The following is an 18,569-nucleotide window of genomic DNA, read 5'->3' on the forward strand; positions in this document are numbered from 1 at the left end:
GGGGATAGAACCCGCCCGGTGTCACCTGCAGATCCTGGAGGGGCAGCATGAAGCCATCGTTGCATCCTATGCAAGTCCATCTGCCCAGCCCTTGTCCAGCCCCCACAAGTCACTACAGTTTCCTCTTCACCTCAGCTAGCTCATCCTGTAAGGGAATGCAGTGCCCCCTCCCAAAAGGAATTGTAATGGATAGGCAGTTTTCATTAAGGAACATAAGGAAAACAGCACCTGAAAAATTCCGTAACAAATTAAAAGCTATTTGTCTTCTAAAGAATGCTAAACCTCTCATTAACTTGACCACAGATATTTGGGAAACCTCTTCATCCCGAACAGCCTCTCCTTTGAACTGTAATGGTTTGTACATGATGGATTTAGGGAAAAAATGTGTGTCTCATTGCTCGCAGGTCTGAAAAAATCTTTTATGCTAAAAGCAAATAACTAATGGAACTAATAATAGCTGGTAGTAGTGAATGCCTTTCTGTCATTGTCACACCGTTGCAGAAAAGCAGGAATATTAAATTTCTGTTACTAATAGTAGCCTGTATTCTTGTATGGCTTTAATCTGAAGAAATTTCAAATTCTTCTGATGGTAGGGACAAGAATAGAGATGTTGTCGCAAGCTCATTTTTCTGTAATAAGACATAAGTGATTTTATTTTGAGAAATGACTAGTGCTTGTGATCAATGACAGTTGTGTTTTCTTGTCTGTTCTTAGCACAGTGTGCTTCTTTAAATGACTCTCCATGGGTCTAGCCACCCAGATTTCAACACATGGTTCTGAACATCTGAACTTGCATGTTGGTCAACAAGACAAGGGGTCTGTGCTTATGCTTCTAAATAAATTGTCCAGTTTTATCAGGTCATTCGTAATTCCTCTTTGGTTAAGAGCACAATGTAGGAGCCCATCTGATGTCACACAGTAATGCATGACAAAGGATGGCAATTTAGATCTATGGCCAACTAAGACTTTCTTTCACTTTCTCTCTCAGTAGATTCCCATATGTATTATGAATGAGTTTCATTCAGCCACATTTTACCCTCCTGAAAGTTACTAGCCTGTCTAAAAATCAGGCAGCTAGGCTAGGTTTGCTAATTAGGGACCTATTAAAGTTTGATTGGTCTATTTCTAGTTATCTGATCAGGTAGATAACTGAAATTATTCATCTTCAAGTAAATACGGGTATTTTTTTTCTTTCACTGGTCACAGAGGGAGCAATGGCATTTTGAGCTAAATACTTCCCTAAAAGTTTTCCAGTTTTTCAGTGAGATGAGTACTACCCATGGTGTACAGAATAAGCCTACAAAATTTGTTTCCATAGTGAGACAGCATAACTTTGTTAGAATAGGTATTTAGTAGAAGTGAATTATGGGGGGAAAGTTAACACAGAAGTAGAATTAACATGTAAGAAAGAAAACTCCTTTCCAACCCAATCTGGCTTTAATTGCCGAAGACCTTCTGGACAATGCAGGTCACTACTAGATCTATAAAACTTTTTTAAAGGATCTTAAAAAAATCATTTCTTTTCTCTTTTCTTCTCCCCTGCCCTGGAACAACCCAGAAGGAGCCAAGCAAGGGGAGGAGACACGATGGGGACTTGGGCAGCTGCTGGGGCACTGTCCGTGATGCTGATGTTGGGGCTGGGGCTGCCATCAGGTGCCCTGGGCTGCCCCCAGCCCTGTGCCTGCTACCTCCCCACCGAGGTCCACTGCACCTTCCGCTCCCTGGCAGCCGTGCCAGCACGGATCTCTAAACATGTGGAAAGAATCAACTTCGGGTTTGTATGGCAGTTTGGAGCAAACAGATTTATATTCTTGATGCAGAAGCCTTGAGTGCTTTGCACACGTGGGGAACTGGGGTCTCCAGGTGTACTTCTTAAGTAGAATTGCAGAGGTGGATAGTTGCTTACTGGCACTGGATTTCACATACTACAGTTGTTGGCATGGTGAAAGTTTTAGTTTAGCCTTTATGTTTCAAACAGAAGTTATTATTATTTTCAAATAAATATTTATAACATGGCGTGAGTTCTTTTTTTTTTTGGCAAATAGGATATGTAGTTTTTTACAGTGTATAAAAAATATATTGAATTAAACCTACTATGCCATTTCTACTGAATGTCAAATTTTAGACCTGATGTAAAAAAAATGCTTAATGCCATTTTTGAGTCAAAAATGCCTCCCCCTTCCCCCACGTTCAGAAGCACATATTCACAGCCAACCCTCTTCCGTGCAGCAACATTCTATGGCAAATTCTATCCCTAAATTGCTTTTGAAAATGGGATTTAGACTTCTAAGTTACTAAGGCATTTTGGCTGTTTTTTAATAAAGGACATTATTTGATACTGGTAGCATAAAAACACTTTCCTATACTATATCCTAATATTTTATTTCCTAGGAAGAAACAATCTTAATTGTTGGAGCATTTCTTTCACTTTGAATAAGAGCTTTTACCATCTTTCTACATAAAGTGCTATGTATTTAGGAGGTGAAGATTATTTTTATAACTGGAAATAATTTAGTAAAAATTTTGGTTTAGACAAATTCATATTTTTTAGAAGGGCTGATTTTGCAATAAGGAATTTTAATAGGATGGCTGCTATAAGCCTAGTGAATTTGCAGGACTAAAAATGTCAAAACAGTAGTTTAAGTCTTTAGCAAATTAGGAACCTTTGGGTAGATAACATGGTGAGGATCCAAAACTATGTCCTCCATATTCAAAGTATTTTAATTTCTCACTGTCTCTTTCCTTACTTTCTAAAAAATATTTAAAAATTGGAAAACTCTGAAATTTAGTTTAGAGACTTCATGTCCAGATTAGATAATGCATTTAATTTTATGTACACATATGAATAACCTAAATGTAGATCTAAGATCACTAGACTTGACACTTCCATATTGGCAAATAAAGCCTGATTGACTTGTACAAAGTGAAACTGAATTATTTTCAAAAAGTAGATTTTCTGTATTTGCTATCTAGAAGGAATTTCTAGGCTCAAATTATATAATTGGAAGGTCAACCCCTAGATTTTATGTAATTAGTTGATGTAGCCAATTACATGTTGTAACAGTAAGTGAAGCAGGATGTGACTTGCTGCTTCTCACACTGTTTGGGAGATATCCATTTTTTAATGTTCTCTCTCCAAATCTTTGTTCATTTATTGTTAGATGCTGTTTTGGCAACACTGCAGCCTCTCTAGTTTGCCAGGCCCCATAGCATCATGGTTTGGCTACAGGCCATTAACTTATTACCATTCCATAAACTGAGCTGCATAGCAAAATACACTGACAAGCTTTAGAACTTAAACACCTATTTATTACTTTCAGTCCTACAGAATGGCTAAAGTGCCGCAAATTGAGTTCAAAGAAATCTTAATGTAAACATGAACTAAGTATATTTGGCCTTGTAAAAATGTTTCAGTAACTTCTGGCCCTTTGACAATGCACTAAGATCCCTCTGATTTTTCCTGAAAGTTCAGTTATACTAATTTTACATTTGTTAGTGCATAAAATGTAACTACACATGTAATTTTTTTCCCAGGTTTAACAGTATACAGTCTATATATGAAAACTCCTTTGCAGGACTTACAAAACTGGAATTGCTCATGATACATGGAAATGACATTCAGAATATACCTAATGGTGCTTTGAAAGATCTCGTGTCTCTACAGGTACTGCTCAGGTCTTCCTAAATTTCAAAAAATCTAACTTCCATGAATAATAGAAAACATAACAAGTGTTATTTATAGTGCCTTTCTTAAGATTAAGATACCATTTTCCCCCAAAGTACAAATGCCTATGTCATACTTGATAATGTCAACTAACACTCAGTTTTATTCTCCCTCTTTGACCAGCTTATCATTTTTCAGTGGTGCAAGTGATTTGATTGTGGGAGGAAAACTTCTACTTGCTATTCTGTTTTGATTTAGCTAAAAAAAAACCCCAAATGAATCTCTGTCTCTTTTTCATTTTTAGGTTTTCAAAATTAGTTATAATAAACTGAAAGTCATAACTGGCCAAACTCTCCAAGGGCTTTCAAGCTTAATGAGGCTGCACATGGACCACAACAGAATTGAGTTCATTCATCCAAATGCTTTCAGTGGATTAGCTTCTCTGAGACTGGTCCACTTAGAAGGAAATTTGCTCCAGCAGCTTCACCCCAACACCTTTTCAACATTTATGGTCCTTGATTATTTCAAACTGTCAACAGTAAGACACCTCTATCTATCTGAAAATGCTCTTAGGACCCTGCCTGCAAGGATGTTTCAAGGCATGCCACTGCTGGAAAATCTTTACCTTCATGGGAATCCGTGGGCCTGTGACTGCAGTTTAAACTGGCTCCTTGAATGGAATGAAGTTTCTGGAGGTAAGAGCAAAAACTACCAACAGTTATTGAACTCAAAATGTTGGAATTTTTTTCCCCCCCTGTTCTGCATGTGGATGATTTTGTTATTTCCTGAGTATTATTATCAACATGATGTCTATGTGCACTATTGTACTCTGTTGCTATTCAATAAATGCATATATTTAAAAACAACAGTGTAAAAAGAAAGCAGTTGTGTGTCAGGAGCTAAAAATATGTATTCAACAGCAAAGGAATTAGCCATTACATTTGGGATGGCAAAAGTAGTAGTGAAGTTTATAATTGGAAGGAGGAGATAGGTTATTACCTGTTACTTGTTCATCTGTACAGCAGTACACCTTTGAATAAGGGCTGGTAATTGTCCTCACCCAACAAAACTGCTAACTATATCCTCTCATGGGAGGTGGTAACATTGGATTTGAACTTGTTTGTCTAAGGAAGGAATGGAAATCAGTTTACCAAATTCCAGTTAAGGCCTTTAATGCTGGTGCTATTAACATTAAGGCTGTTACATAGTATGCATCCTTCATGTCTATCTGTTTCTTCATTGACCACAACTTCTTTTTATGATGGAGCAAATCTGTTTTAAGTATTTGCAAGTATTTGCAATTTATTTCAGTATTTTCAATCCTGCAATTTTTTTCAGCTTTTTTCAGGCTTTTTGGGGTGGAACCCTTCTGGTCATGTGCAGAAGCAAAATACTAAAAGCAAAAAAGACAGTTTTACAATGCCTCTGCATCAGGAATACACTAAATGAGGGAGCTTTTGAGTGTCAGTGTTCAATTTTGGCATCCCAGTTCAGCAGTGCCCCATCTCAGCTGGCTAAGGGCTTACTATAGTAGGCCAGAGGGATTGGTGTTACACCTGAGCTACAGCTAAAATATTAAGAGGGAATTGGCATTTAATTGTACCCGAAGATGACTCAAATGAGTGATGGAATCGCAAGGTTTATATAATGATTTGGATCACATATGGTGAATGGTGGTGGGTCTTGTCATCTTAGAATATGTAATTCATCGCAGTTTTGCACTTAGTTATTGGGCAACACTTTTAAGAGTGTGTGACACTTGTATGAGTAATATAGATGTTCCTACCTGAACTGATACTTGAAGCAACTAACTTTGATATTGTATTTCACTAACTTGCATTTTAATATTTTTACATACCTTCCTTGATCCAAATCATGTATGTGTATGTGTATTAAATGTACTTAAGCTGCAGTGTAAGTTATAGCAATGAAATATTAGATGAACTTTCATTTCTTGTGCAGTGTTGGCTTGTTAGCATTTCTATTCAATTAGGTTCCCTCTTTACACTACAACAGTAGTGATTATTGGAAGTGATTATTGTTGTTGACTATTATCTATGCCATTTTCATGTATAACAGATTCTATATCTTTATATGACTGTAACATTGACTTTTTGGAAATTCAGTCCAGAAGTAGTTATTAAAGTGCTTCAGACCAGTGCAGCCACTGCCAAGTTGCTTGTGGGCCAATTTTTCCTTATCTTTGAAACATCATACTTGAATCTGCAAGTCATAAGTTGGTTCAGTTAAATATTCCATTTGTAAGACCTTTTCAAGAAAATTGATTTGTCAGACTAGCAAAGCATATATTTTTCTATTTAAAAAAATGGTAGGAAAATTTGCCATGCATTTCCCTTTCTCCTGGCATTTTGCCTTGTAACCCACCTATATATTGTTCATTCACTCAAATATCACTCATTCCTCAGGAGCAATCAGCATGATACTTATTCCTATAATAACTGGAATATATTTTATTTGCAATAAGTTTCCAAACTAAATATGTAAGATGACATTTGACATCCTAGTGAGCAGAACAATGTAATAAAGATATGAGTGTTGCTTTGCAGACGTGACATTTGACATCCTAGCGAGCAGAACAATGTGATAAAGATATGAGTGTTGCTTTGCAGACAAGAGTCTTTCCACCATTGTCAGAAGAGGAGTCAAGGCTATAATTTCCTGTTCTGGCTCTCCTTCTCTGTTTTAGCTTTCAATGCATCGTTACAGTGCCTACAGTTATTTCAGAGGTCAGGGAAGAAGTGGCACTTTGCCATTTTTTTGCTGCTGATAAGTAGCTTGTAATGTAAGAATTATCCAGCACATTTTGATAGCTGCAGTATAATGTTTTGTGTATTGCCAATATTGTTGTTGTAGAGAAAAATAAAAAGCTTCCTGGATTATTTAATAAGAAAATCCAACGTTTCTCAGGTAAATGCCAAATTTTTGAATGCTGAAAGGACCCACTCTTCTTCACATTAGATCCATGAGTTAGATGGTTAGGCTTATCACTGTACAGATGCACTGTTTTATACAGATTGTGTATTTATTGATTTTTAAAATGTTGCTCTGCACACTTCAATTTCTAGGCATTTTATTCAGAGGCAGTGAATCTGAGTTTCAGAAGGAAGGAGTATTCAATCCTCTTATTAAAGTCAGAAGAAATCACAATCAGTTTGAGAATCAGATGCCCATTCAGCTGTAAAACAAAGAGATGCCATTCTAAAAGTCTTGCCTTATGTGTCATGTGACATGAAGCATTCCTCATGAAGTTCATTTCACACTTTTGAGAGTTCTCTAACACTAGAACACAGTTTTCCAGCTTATTATCTTTTGTTTCCCCTTTTATTTTCTTTCATCATTTTTTTTCTTGCAGGTATTTTAAAATGCAAAAAGGACAAAGCCTATGAAGGGGGACAGCTCTGTCCTAAGTGCAACAGCCCGAAACAACTGCAGAAAGAAGATATTCAAAATTTGAAAGATATTTCCTGTAGGAAGCCTGTCATTCAGTCCTCACTGAGGCAAAACAGCAGCTCTCAAGATGAAGAAGATGGTGACAGTTACGAACTCCCTCTGGAAGAACTTCAGTCCTCTCCATGGAACATTACTCTAAATATGACTGATGAGCATGGCAATATAGTCCACCTGAACTGTGAAATCAAAAAACCAACAGGTTCTACGAAAATTCAGTGGAATCAAATCCAGACTCAGGAGATTGATATAAATGCTACAATTGCACTGGATTTTGAATGTCCAATGAATCGAGAAAACTATGAAAAGCTATGGAAGCTTATAGCTTATTACAGTGAAGTACCTGTCAAATTAGAGAGGGAACTTATGCTCAGAAAAGAGCCTAAAATAAGCTATCAGTACAGGCAAGGCTCAGATTATGATGCTCTTTACTACACAGGTGTAAAAGCTCAAATAGTGGCCGAGCCTTCCTGGGTGATGCAACCTCTTATAAATATCCAATTAAACAGACGCCAGAGTACAGGGAAAAAAGTGGTGCTATCTTTTTTTACGGTGTTTTCTCAGACAATTCATACCAAAAACACCATGCAGCAGAGAAGCTGGGTAATGATAGAGCAAAACCAGAGCACGAGGGCAGCACAGAGTGTGGTGGAAGGGTCAGAGTGTCAGCTGAGCTGCAGTGTGAAAGCTGCTGAGAGCCCCTCCATTCAGTGGCTCTTTCCAGATGGGACTAAACTGCAGGCACCATTTAATCAGAAAGACAGTAGGTTTTCCATTCTCAGTAGTGGCCAGCTAATAATCAAAGCAGTGAGTTACACTGATGGAGGTGTGTACCACTGCATTGCCCAGGTGAGAGATGATGTGGACATAATGGCTTACAGACTTTCAGTGCAGCCTCCAGCTATTCAGGTAGCCGATTCAGATGTAGCGAGAGTTGAAAAAAGTGTTGGAGATCCAATAGCTTTGCCATGCAATGCAGTTGCCATCCCAGACCCACAGGTGAGCTGGATTCTTCCAAACAGTCAGGTACTCAATGATTTATCAAACTCTTCAAAAGGATATATGCTGGACAATGGTACTTTGTTTATTCCAAGAAGCCACGTCAGTGATAGTGGCCATTACAGATGTGTGGCTGTCAACCAGCAGGGATCAGATCAGTTTGTTGTAAGGGTCACAGTAAATAAAATGGTGTCTGACAGGTCATTTAAACGAATAAAACTAAAAAAGCGCCCAGGCTCAAAAGGTTTGTCAAAATCCAGAGGGAGGGTCATAGATGATGGAGAGGGGTCAGGGGCAGGAGGGTTGGAGAACTTCCCACAAAGAAAGAACCACCTAAAAGACTGGGAAATATCTTTTAAACAAAAGAGTGACCAGGTGCCAGAGGCTCAAATTAAAAAGGGGAAGAAAGGGAGAAGGAAAATGAAAATCTGGAAAAGTACGGATAGAACCCAAGACAGCAATGTTGCAGAAGGCCGGAGAGTATTTGAATCTCGAAGGAGAATTAATGTGGCAAGCAAGCAGATTAATCCACAGCATTGGGCTGACATTTTGGCAAAGGTCCGTGGTAAGAATCTTCCTAGAACAACAACAGCTACAACCATTTCTGTAACAACTGCACTGTCATCAGTCATGGAGAAAATTACTCCAGTCCCTCATCCGGTAGCCAGCCCTCCCCCTTCAGAGACAGCAGCTGATGTGGTGGACTCCTCTGCTGACGCATCACCTGTGGGTGAAGATGAGCCTTTCTCAGTCACTGTTTCACACAATGCTGAAGCATTTTCAGTCCAGTCCATGTTAATGAGGCCAGAAACTGAACCCTTCTCCAACCACAGGGCTTTAGAAACACCTGGAAGTACAAACACTGTAGAAATGGCTGTATCGAGTCCATATTTGACTCCTGTCTCTGCAACTCTACAACCCCAAGGCCAGCAGTACTTTGATGTTGGGACTGATGACTCAGTTGTAGTCAAAGAAAATATCCATGCACTCGCTGAAGAACCTCCAACCCAACAAATCGTGACAAACTTCCCTAATATTCAGAGCAGTTCATTCACAGCGGAAAACATAGATAGAACTATATCTTCTATATCTGAAGAAAATTCTGCTTTTACTGAGCTACCACTTGATGCTACTCTTCTAGCTGAATCTCAGACTGTGGATCTTCACAGCGTCTTGGAGACAAGCATAAAGTTAAATGAAGTGGACCCCATGCATGTTGACACCATATTTTTAACACCACCTCAGCTGGATAAGATCTTCCCAACAGATTCTGTAGGTACTACTACCATTTCTTCATCCACTTCTCCACTTGTTACAGAAACAAACAATGTCTTGAGACACCCGCACAAAGAAATATCCACAGGTCAGACAAAAATGACAGACTTAAGTACAAGTTTTCCAACTGTCACACCCATCAGGGTTCAGAGCAAGGAAGAACCTGAGACCCGTAGGAATACAGTGACTCAAGAAAGCATGTTCAGCAATTATGCAGAGAATTCTCAGGCAAAGGAACATAGAAACCTGGCTACTCCGAAACCAGATCCCATATTCATTTTGCATAATGCTAATGTTCTTCATAAAACAGCAGAGGGGATAAAAACTGCTTCTTCCATGAGTAGATTGACCACTGTGGCCACCACAACAACTCCGTATAGAAAGACCATGCCTTCACTTATTACTCAGCATGGGAGAAAAAGGCCTTATGGGAGAAGGAGATTGAGGCCAAACAGAATCCGACAAAGACAAAAGCCTTTGCCCCCAGTTGTTTTAACCACGGAAGCAATACCTGTGATTCCTAGGACACCTGAAGCTGAAGCTGTGACCAGAACTTCTGCAATTCTTGAAAGTCCTGATCTTAGAAACAGTGTCAAAATAGAGGCTGAGAAAGGGGAGCATATGGAATCCACTCCTTCATTAGTTCCTGATCCAACTGTCTTAGAGAAAATTACCAAGATCAGAGATATGGTCACAGCTTCCATTTTAAGGCCTACTGCTTTTCCACCTGAGACAAAACATGTGACACACCCTACTACTCCCAAAACCTTGGCACTTCCAGTGACTGCACCCATCATGATTTTATCATCATATGGTGTACATGATGCACTTCCCACGAAAGAGTCAAGTATACCCCTGAAACCAAAGCAAGGTGAAGTGCCAGCATACCACTCATTCAACAGTGTATCTGAGGAGAAGGACGTGAAAGCAGATTCTAAAACTATGGCTAGTAAGGCAGAACAATCAAGCACAACAACTTCTGCACATGGGGACAGCTTGATGCTATCTACAAAATCAAAGTCTCAAGAAAAGCCTATCCTATTTGACTCAGAAGTTGTGGTTAATGAAACAACTGCTGGAACATTCCAGCTGATATATCCCACTATGACTGACTTAAGTATTCCTGTTGGCACAATAGAAGTTTTTAAGGACCTCTCAGTTTCAAAGGACCCATGGAGGTCCACAGTATCTTTAGAAACACCAGCAAAAACTGAGTCACCTCAGCAATATGAGATGAGTACTTTGTCCTCCTCCGTCAGCACAGCAGAAACTCAAACTTTTCCAGTTACAGAGACAAAGAAATCCATTGCTTCTCAGGCTGGGACAAAGCCATCTTCCTTGGATAAAATGGAAGTTATGTCACGTGTGGTTCATCATTTGCAGACAACTGAAAAGCCTACAATTACATCCACTGCCCTTATTCCACTTATGAAACTTGGCACTCTTCCCCCCCCCATTTTAAGCACTTCACATCCTTCTCTTCGTTATAGCACCGAGGAAACTAATGCCTTCAATCAAGAAAGTTTCCCAGAAGCAAAACAAATTGGAGTAGATGGTGACAAAACAGCAATGAGCTCAAGACAGAATGCAGACCCTACTCCTTCCTCTAACCAAAACAGGATTAGCATACAGTCAAAAGAGGAAGAATTCAAAGAGTTGTATAGTAGCAAGTCAAACAACAGTTTACTGCTAAATCCAAATCTTCTTCATCCACCTGCTGGAATGATACCGAGCCTAAAACAAAACCTGCCTGTTGTGCCTCCAAAGAACATTCCAGTAAGAGGCACAGTGAAACCTCCTGTAACACAGGGTCCACTTCGCTATTTTACAACACATAAGCCTCTTCACTACACGAACAAACCAGAAATAACAGCATATGCAGCACATACCATCCAGGACAAAAAACCTTTTGCCTCTCAGAGAGAAACAACAACCCCAACACAAGCCTCTCCATTTCACAAAACAAATTCATTCAGTGAAAACAAGTTCAGTAATCAGGGTTGGAACAGATACAATATTAATTCAAGATTTTTTGGAAATAACTATGTTCCAGATAACAGAGGCACAGCAGGAGGATTACCAAGTCAAGGGATTCCCTATTATCCCAGTTCTAGAATACCATTCCTTTTCAACAGAACCAGGATATTCCCTCACTTAAATGTGCATCCTAAACCAGTGGTCCCTAGTCAAGTAGTCCCAAAAGACACAAATGAGAAGAAGGTTGCTCAGGTCTTCCCTACGAGGATTACAGTGCAGAAAGCTACAGCTATTCCAGGGCCTCCAATGCCACATGCTGCAATGACCACATCACCACCAGTGATTTTGAAGATTACCCCTCCAACCTTTCTCTCTCAGCGCACAAAACCACAGATATCCACTACAGTTAATCCTTTTAAAAATGTCCAGCAGCATCATCAAAAATTTCCATCTGTGCCTTATGTGGGAGGCATTATGCCACACAATTCGACTGCAAGTCAGTCTTCCACTAATTTCAGGATACAGGGAGAAAGACCTAAAATTATCACAAAAGGGTCTCAGAGCATATCCATCCTTGCTGAAACAGATGCTTTTATTCCTTGTGATGCAGTTGGTGAACCCCAGCCTTTTATTACTTGGACAAAAGTCTCTACAGGTAAGACAGAGAAAAAAGTGTTCTTCCATGTGATTCATAAGGGTACAAACACTTGGGCTGTTGCATAGAAATACAACATGATTGCAGGAATAGTTCAAAACACCAAAGAATAGTTTTTGTCACTTTCAATCATTATAGATAAAATGTGAGTAATTGCAAATAATCGCAACTATTCAGTACAGGTAATAATAACTTAGCAGAATTTCATGTAGTAAAAGCAGACCATTTAATGAGTTAATTTTTTGAAGAGTGAGTAGCAGCCAACTCTGATTATTCGCAGCAGTTAGTATTTATGATGGCAACACTTGTGAGTATGGGTTTGTTAACACTGCTGCCTTAAATATTGATTCATGTGTCATCTCCATATGCAAAAACAAAAGAGAAATCACATAAAGATTTAAGGGGAGTCATAAAGCATAAAGCCTTTTAAAAATCCCACCCTGTACATGTTTGCAAGCTAGTATGGGTAGCTCTGCAATAGAAACAAAGACTCATTTGAGCTAATAAGTGTCAGAAGATGTCATGTGGTCCCTCTGAAATTGTAATTGGTGCTGAGTAAGTCTCAGATCTTACATAAGACTTTTTCATCGCAACAAATTTCATTGCAACAAATTTCATTGCAACAAATTTCATTACAACAAATCTCATTGCAACAAATCTGTTTCTTTATTCCCTCTCACCTTCCCAGGAGCTCTTATGACAGCCAACACCAGGTTACAAAGGTTTGAAGTCTGGAAAAATGGTACCCTCTTTATCCGAAATGCTCAGCTTCAGGATCGTGGACAGTATCTGTGCACAGCTCAGAACCTGCATGGAGTAGATAAAATGATCATTACAACAAATCTCATTGCAACAAATCTGTTTCTTTATTCCCTCTCACCTTCCCAGGAGCTCTTATGACAGCCAACACCAGGTTACAAAGGTTTGAAGTCTGGAAAAATGGTACCCTCTTTATCCGAAATGCTCAGCTTCAGGATCGTGGACAGTATCTGTGCACAGCTCAGAACCTGCATGGAGTAGATAAAATGATCATTGTGCTCACAGTTGTAGCTCACCAGCCCAAAATTTTACTTTCCCGCTATCGAGATGTCACGGTCTATTTTGGAGAGACCATAGCAATGGAATGTCAGGCTAGTGGGACTCCAAGCCCACATATTTCATGGATTTTCCCAGATAGGAAGATTTTGCAGACAGTCACCACCACAGAAAGTAGGATAATGCTTAATGAAAATCGAACCTTGTCTATCAAGCAAGCAACTTTTTCAGACCGAGGAGTTTACAAATGTGTAGCAAGCAATGCTGCTGGAGCTGACAGCATTGCAGTGAGGCTGCACATTGCTGCCTTGCCCCCCATCATCCAGCAGGAAAAGCAAGAGAACATTTCCTTGCCCCTTGGTAGCAGTATTAATATCCACTGCACTGCCAAAGCAGCACCTTCTCCCAACATCCGCTGGGTGGTCTTTGATGGCACACAAATCCGACCTTCTCAGTTTGTCAATGGGAATTTATTTGTTTTTCCCAATGGAACTCTTTATATTCGCAACGTCTCCCCTAAGGACAGTGGGACCTACGAGTGCATTGCTGCTAACATGGTGGGAGCTGCTAGGAGAACAGTTCAACTCCATGTGAAGAAACATGCATCTAATGCTAAGATCACTGGGAGCTCTCCTCAGAGAACAGATGTAACATACGGCAGCATCCTACATTTGGACTGTAGTGCTTCTGGTGACCCCTGGCCTCGGATATTATGGAGATTGCCTTCCAAAAGGATGATTGACTCCCTGCACAGGTACCTTATTATTTGAGGTGTCACAGTTAAATTACAGTCTAGATGAACTTAGAGAAAAGCCCACTCATGTATGTACAAGTTTCATTCTTGATTTCTATGGGTTTTGAATGAGGCTCCCAATCCTTAAGAAAGAATTTGAATTTACATCAAAAGACAGTCAAGCCATACCTTAGCATAATTTTCTTGAAAGCAGTATTACTTTTGAAAAGTTAGCTTCAGGTGTTTAGGATAAGCTGCCACTATTTGTCTTTTACAGCCACTTGTAAATGTACTAAAAAGTCCAATGGCAAAATTTAAGTTACACAGTTTGTATCCTGCTCATTCCAGTGTGCTTACTCTTCCCAGAGGTGCACAGGTGTCTGCTTTTTCCTACAATTTGTATCCTGCTTGTTCCAGTGTGCTTAGTCTTCTCAGAGGTGCACAGGTGTCTGCTTTTTCCCAGAAGAAATTGGATCACTGAATTTTATCTGTCATCCAAATCATTATACACAGTAAATACAGGATAAATAAATCCAGTTATAACCATTTAAATAAGCATTATCATTTTGCCATCCTTGTATAAAAACAAATGTTACCTCACAATAGGTTCTATGCAAACCTGGTTGCATATGGATGCCTAAAACAGTGTCTTCTCCAATGTTTGCAATATCAAGTAAAATAACACTGCTCCAAACCTACAATAACTGTCCTAAGACTTGGCTGAAAACACAATTTCTGCTCTGCAAGTTATTCATAGCTCACTGAGCACTATAGACGGATGAGAAATGCACTGCAATTAAAATGCATAATTGTGCACAACTCTTTGTACACAGCTGAACTTAGTCATCATTTTTTTCATATTGACAAAGAATATATTTAGTTGTCCTGTAGATAGCACAATATCCAGAATTCATTTTATGCCTCATAAAATAGTGGTAGCAAGAAAATGCAGGTGGTTTTTTTTTTCTTTTCATTTTCCCTTATGATCTTTATGTGGGCTGTTTTTCAAGTATAGATCTGCTTTGGGGAGAAAAATGTGGATACTGAAAAAATTAGTTTTAATCACGGTACACAAATTCCATGGTGAACTGGAAAGAAATAATACCTTTTTAGCACATTGAATTTTTTTTTCTTAAAGTAACATTTTGCTTCTTTGTGACTGCTTTAAAGGTTTCATATGTTATACCTGATGCTAGAGGAAGTTCCTCATCTCCATTTGTTTTTAGCTGAGGATCCAAGTCCCAGACTCCAAAGTTATAGTCCATATGTTTATGTGGATTATATAATTCAGAGATCCCATATTTGGATGTTATAGAATACTGTACATGCAGTCAGAAGGGTCAAAACCACAATAATTTGGTATTTAGTGGTTGTTTTATGGTCAAAAACACTGTTGAAGTCATTAAACACAAGAGAATTGCTTGGTTACAAGGAAGTAGAATTAATTTTTTCCATTTGCTTTGTGGTAGTGAATATCTTGGACCTTTCAGACCATCTAATTATCAAATGACAGCAATGCTCCTCTCCTTTTTTTTTTTAATATTGCTGAGTTGTTGACTTTCCCCCCCCAGGTTTCACTGAATAGTTAATATCTAAAATGTGATTTTACAGCTTCCCCCCCAGATTTCACTGAATAATTAATATCTAAAATGTGATTTTACAGCTCATGTTCTGTTCTTTTTTCTTTTCTTACAGTAGCCTGGAGACTAGAATCAAAGTATTCAGCAATGGGACTTTGGTTGTTCACTCAGTTACAGACAAAGATGCTGGAAACTATTTGTGTGTGGCCCGCAATAAAATAGGGGATGACTATGTGGTCCTCAAAGTGAATGTGATGATGAAACCAGCAAAAATAGAACACAAGAATGAGAATAACCACAAGGTCAAGTATGGAGGGGACCTGAAAGTTGACTGTGTAGCCACAGGTCTGCCAAACCCAGAGATCTCCTGGGGTCTCCCAGATGGCAGCATGATCAATACCTTTATGCAATCAGATGACAGTGGCAGCCGGACGAAGCGATACGTGGTCTTTGATAATGGAACTCTGTATTTCAATGATGTTGGACTGAGAGAGGAAGGGGACTACACCTGCTATGCTGAGAACCAGATTGGGAAGGATGAGATGAAAGTGCGGGTCAAAGTGGTGGCCGAGCCTGCAACTATCAGGAACAAAACATATGTCATTATTAACATTCCCTATGGAGATGTTGTCACAGTAGCATGTGAAGCCAAAGGAGAACCTACTCCCAAAGTGACCTGGCTCTCCCCAACAAATAGGCCCATACCTGCCCTATCTGACAAATACCAGATATATAGGGATGGCACCCTCCTCATCCAAAAGACCCAAAGATCTGACAGTGGTAACTATACTTGTGTAGCACGGAACAGCGCTGGAGAAGATCGGAAAATTGTTTGGATCCATGTTGATGTTCAGCCTCCCAGAATCAATGGCCATCTCAGTGCAGTAACATCTGTGAGGGAAACAGCCATCAGAGACAGCCGGAAACTTATTGACTGCAAAGCTGAAGGCATCCCTGCTCCACGGGTCTTATGGGCTTTTCCAGAAGGAGTAATCCTGCCAGCTCCCTACTATGGGAACAGGATCACTGTACATCATAATGGTACACTGGACATCAGAGGGGTGAGGCAGACAGATGCAGTGCAGCTCATATGCATTGGACGGAACGAAGGAGGGGAAGCGAGGCTGCTCGTGCAGCTCCTCGTCACGGACCATTTGGAGAAACCCTCCTTCAGAGACCCTGTCAGTGACAGGATCACTGCCATTGCTGGGCACAGCATCAATCTGAACTGTTCGGTCCAGGGGAACCCCAAACCCAGCACAAGCTGGATCCTTCCCAATGGCTCTGAAGTGCTGAGTGGCAGCCGCCTGCACAGATTTTACCATAAGAGGGATGGGATCCTGCACATCAGCAGCCTGTCCGCTGGCGATGCTGGGACTTACCGCTGTACAGCCAGGAACCCAGGAGGTTATGCAGAACGAGTAGTCTTCCTGAAGGTGGGACTCAGGCCAGAAATTAGCAACCAGTACAACAACCTGGTGAGCATCATCAATGGAGAAACTCTGCAGCTTCATTGCATCACCCAGCCGAACCCGCGGGCGCAGATCTCTTGGACGCTGCCCAATGGGATGGTTATGGATGCTCCCCAGGCTGTGGGTCGCTTTTCCCTGATGGAGAATGGCTCGCTGACAGTGCGTGAGGCTTCTGTATTTGACAGGGGCACCTACCTGTGCAAGGTGTCAACAGAGTATGGCACTTCTGTTATGACTGTACCTGTCATTGTGATAGCTTATCCTCCCCGGATCACCAGTGAGCCAGCACCTGTCATCTATGCCAGACCTGGAAATTCAGTCAAACTGACCTGCATGGCCATTGGGATTCCTAAAGCAGAAATAACATGGGAGCTTCCAGATAAATCACATCTGACAACAGGAGCTCAATCCCGTCTGTATGGAAACAAATTCCTCCACCCTCAGGGGTCATTAGTCATCCAGCAGTCCACTCAAAGGGATGCAGGTTTCTATAAATGCACTGCTAAAAATATACTAGGCAGTGATTCAAAAACCACCTATGTACACATATTCTAACACTCAAACAAATGCCTTTTGGATACTAGTGTTCAAGTTGCTGCCAAATGAGTGCAATGAAGAAAGTACTGTTTGCAACAAAGCCAGGAAGGCTGAGAGCAGAAAGCAAAAAGGAATTAATCTGCATTGCTTTTGTACTCAATATGGTAGTAAGTCCCTGCAATAAAAGGAGGCATTAGACATACTGGAACTGAGGAGACTAACATGTTGGAAAAGGTCTTTAAATTGTTAAGACAGTGTAATGTGGGTTTTCATGCTATCCAATAGCATCTGAGACCTAAAGTACTCTATTCTTGTCAATAGTGCAAAGCTATTTCTTGTTCTAACAAGCACCTTAAAAGTACCAAAGAAGTATTAACTGTTAATAAGTGAGCTGCAGTGATAGAAGTGCTTTAGTAAAACATAATTGTCTTTATAGCCTGCAGCACCTTTACACAATGTAGCCTTATAGAATATGATTACTAACCTTTCTGTCCATGCTTCTATCAGCTCTTCAAAATCAAAGACTAACTTAGCAAATAAGAGTGATCTATTTTAATAAAAATACATTCAGAGATTAGTTACCTTGACATATGAACAAACATTTGCCAGCTACTAAGGACGCTACAGTCAAATAATTCATTATATATTTTATATATATTTTTAAATCCGACTATGAGACTCGAAAAAGTCACAATGAACTTGGTCTCATTTGATAAATTATTGGTCTTTACAAGACTCTGATACATTACAGTGTTTTATAATATTAAGGTCAATATACTGTACATTTTATAATAAAAATATTTTCCAAAGAATTTATTCACTGTGGTTTTCATTTTGTTTTGAGAAAATAGAGAACTCCAACCAGTGAGAGTATGAAGTCAGGTCAAAATATGTACTTGTATTTGAACCAATTTCTATTTGGTTCATTTACAGATGTTTTATGGAACACAAATTAGTGTCATTCTTTATCTTTCTTAACATGATTTACTAATAAAAACTTAACACTTTTGTATATTTTAGCATTTATTTACATTGTCAATACTTTTTCTGCAGTCGAGGGTGGTTACTTGGATAACATGCATTATTTGACTAAGATTTATCACTTGTGCTGTAGAAATAATTGCTACAAGATGCCTAATATGCCCATGTTTCAACAAACTACTCCAATCAGAAT

General features: G+C 39.5%; 1 protein-coding gene across 1 annotated transcript; it reads left to right on the forward strand.

The window, feature by feature from the left end:
• Positions 1-1,602: 1,602 nt before the first annotated feature.
• On the forward strand, positions 1,603-18,195 carry MXRA5 (matrix-remodelling associated 5). Its single transcript, XM_009077968.1, has 6 exons — positions 1,603-1,774; positions 3,535-3,664; positions 3,969-4,359; positions 7,038-12,038; positions 12,927-13,827; positions 15,502-18,195. The coding sequence occupies exons 1-6, from the start codon at positions 1,623-1,625 to the stop codon at positions 17,411-17,413; spliced, it is 8,487 nt and encodes a 2,828-aa protein (XP_009076216.1). The 5' UTR covers positions 1,603-1,622; the 3' UTR covers positions 17,414-18,195.
• Positions 18,196-18,569: the final 374 nt, after the last annotated feature.

The sequence above is a fragment of the Acanthisitta chloris genome, unplaced genomic scaffold, assembly GCF_000695815.1.
Source record: "Acanthisitta chloris isolate BGI_N310 unplaced genomic scaffold, ASM69581v1 scaffold15637, whole genome shotgun sequence".
In the NCBI taxonomy this organism is placed as follows: Eukaryota; Metazoa; Chordata; class Aves; order Passeriformes; family Acanthisittidae; genus Acanthisitta; species Acanthisitta chloris.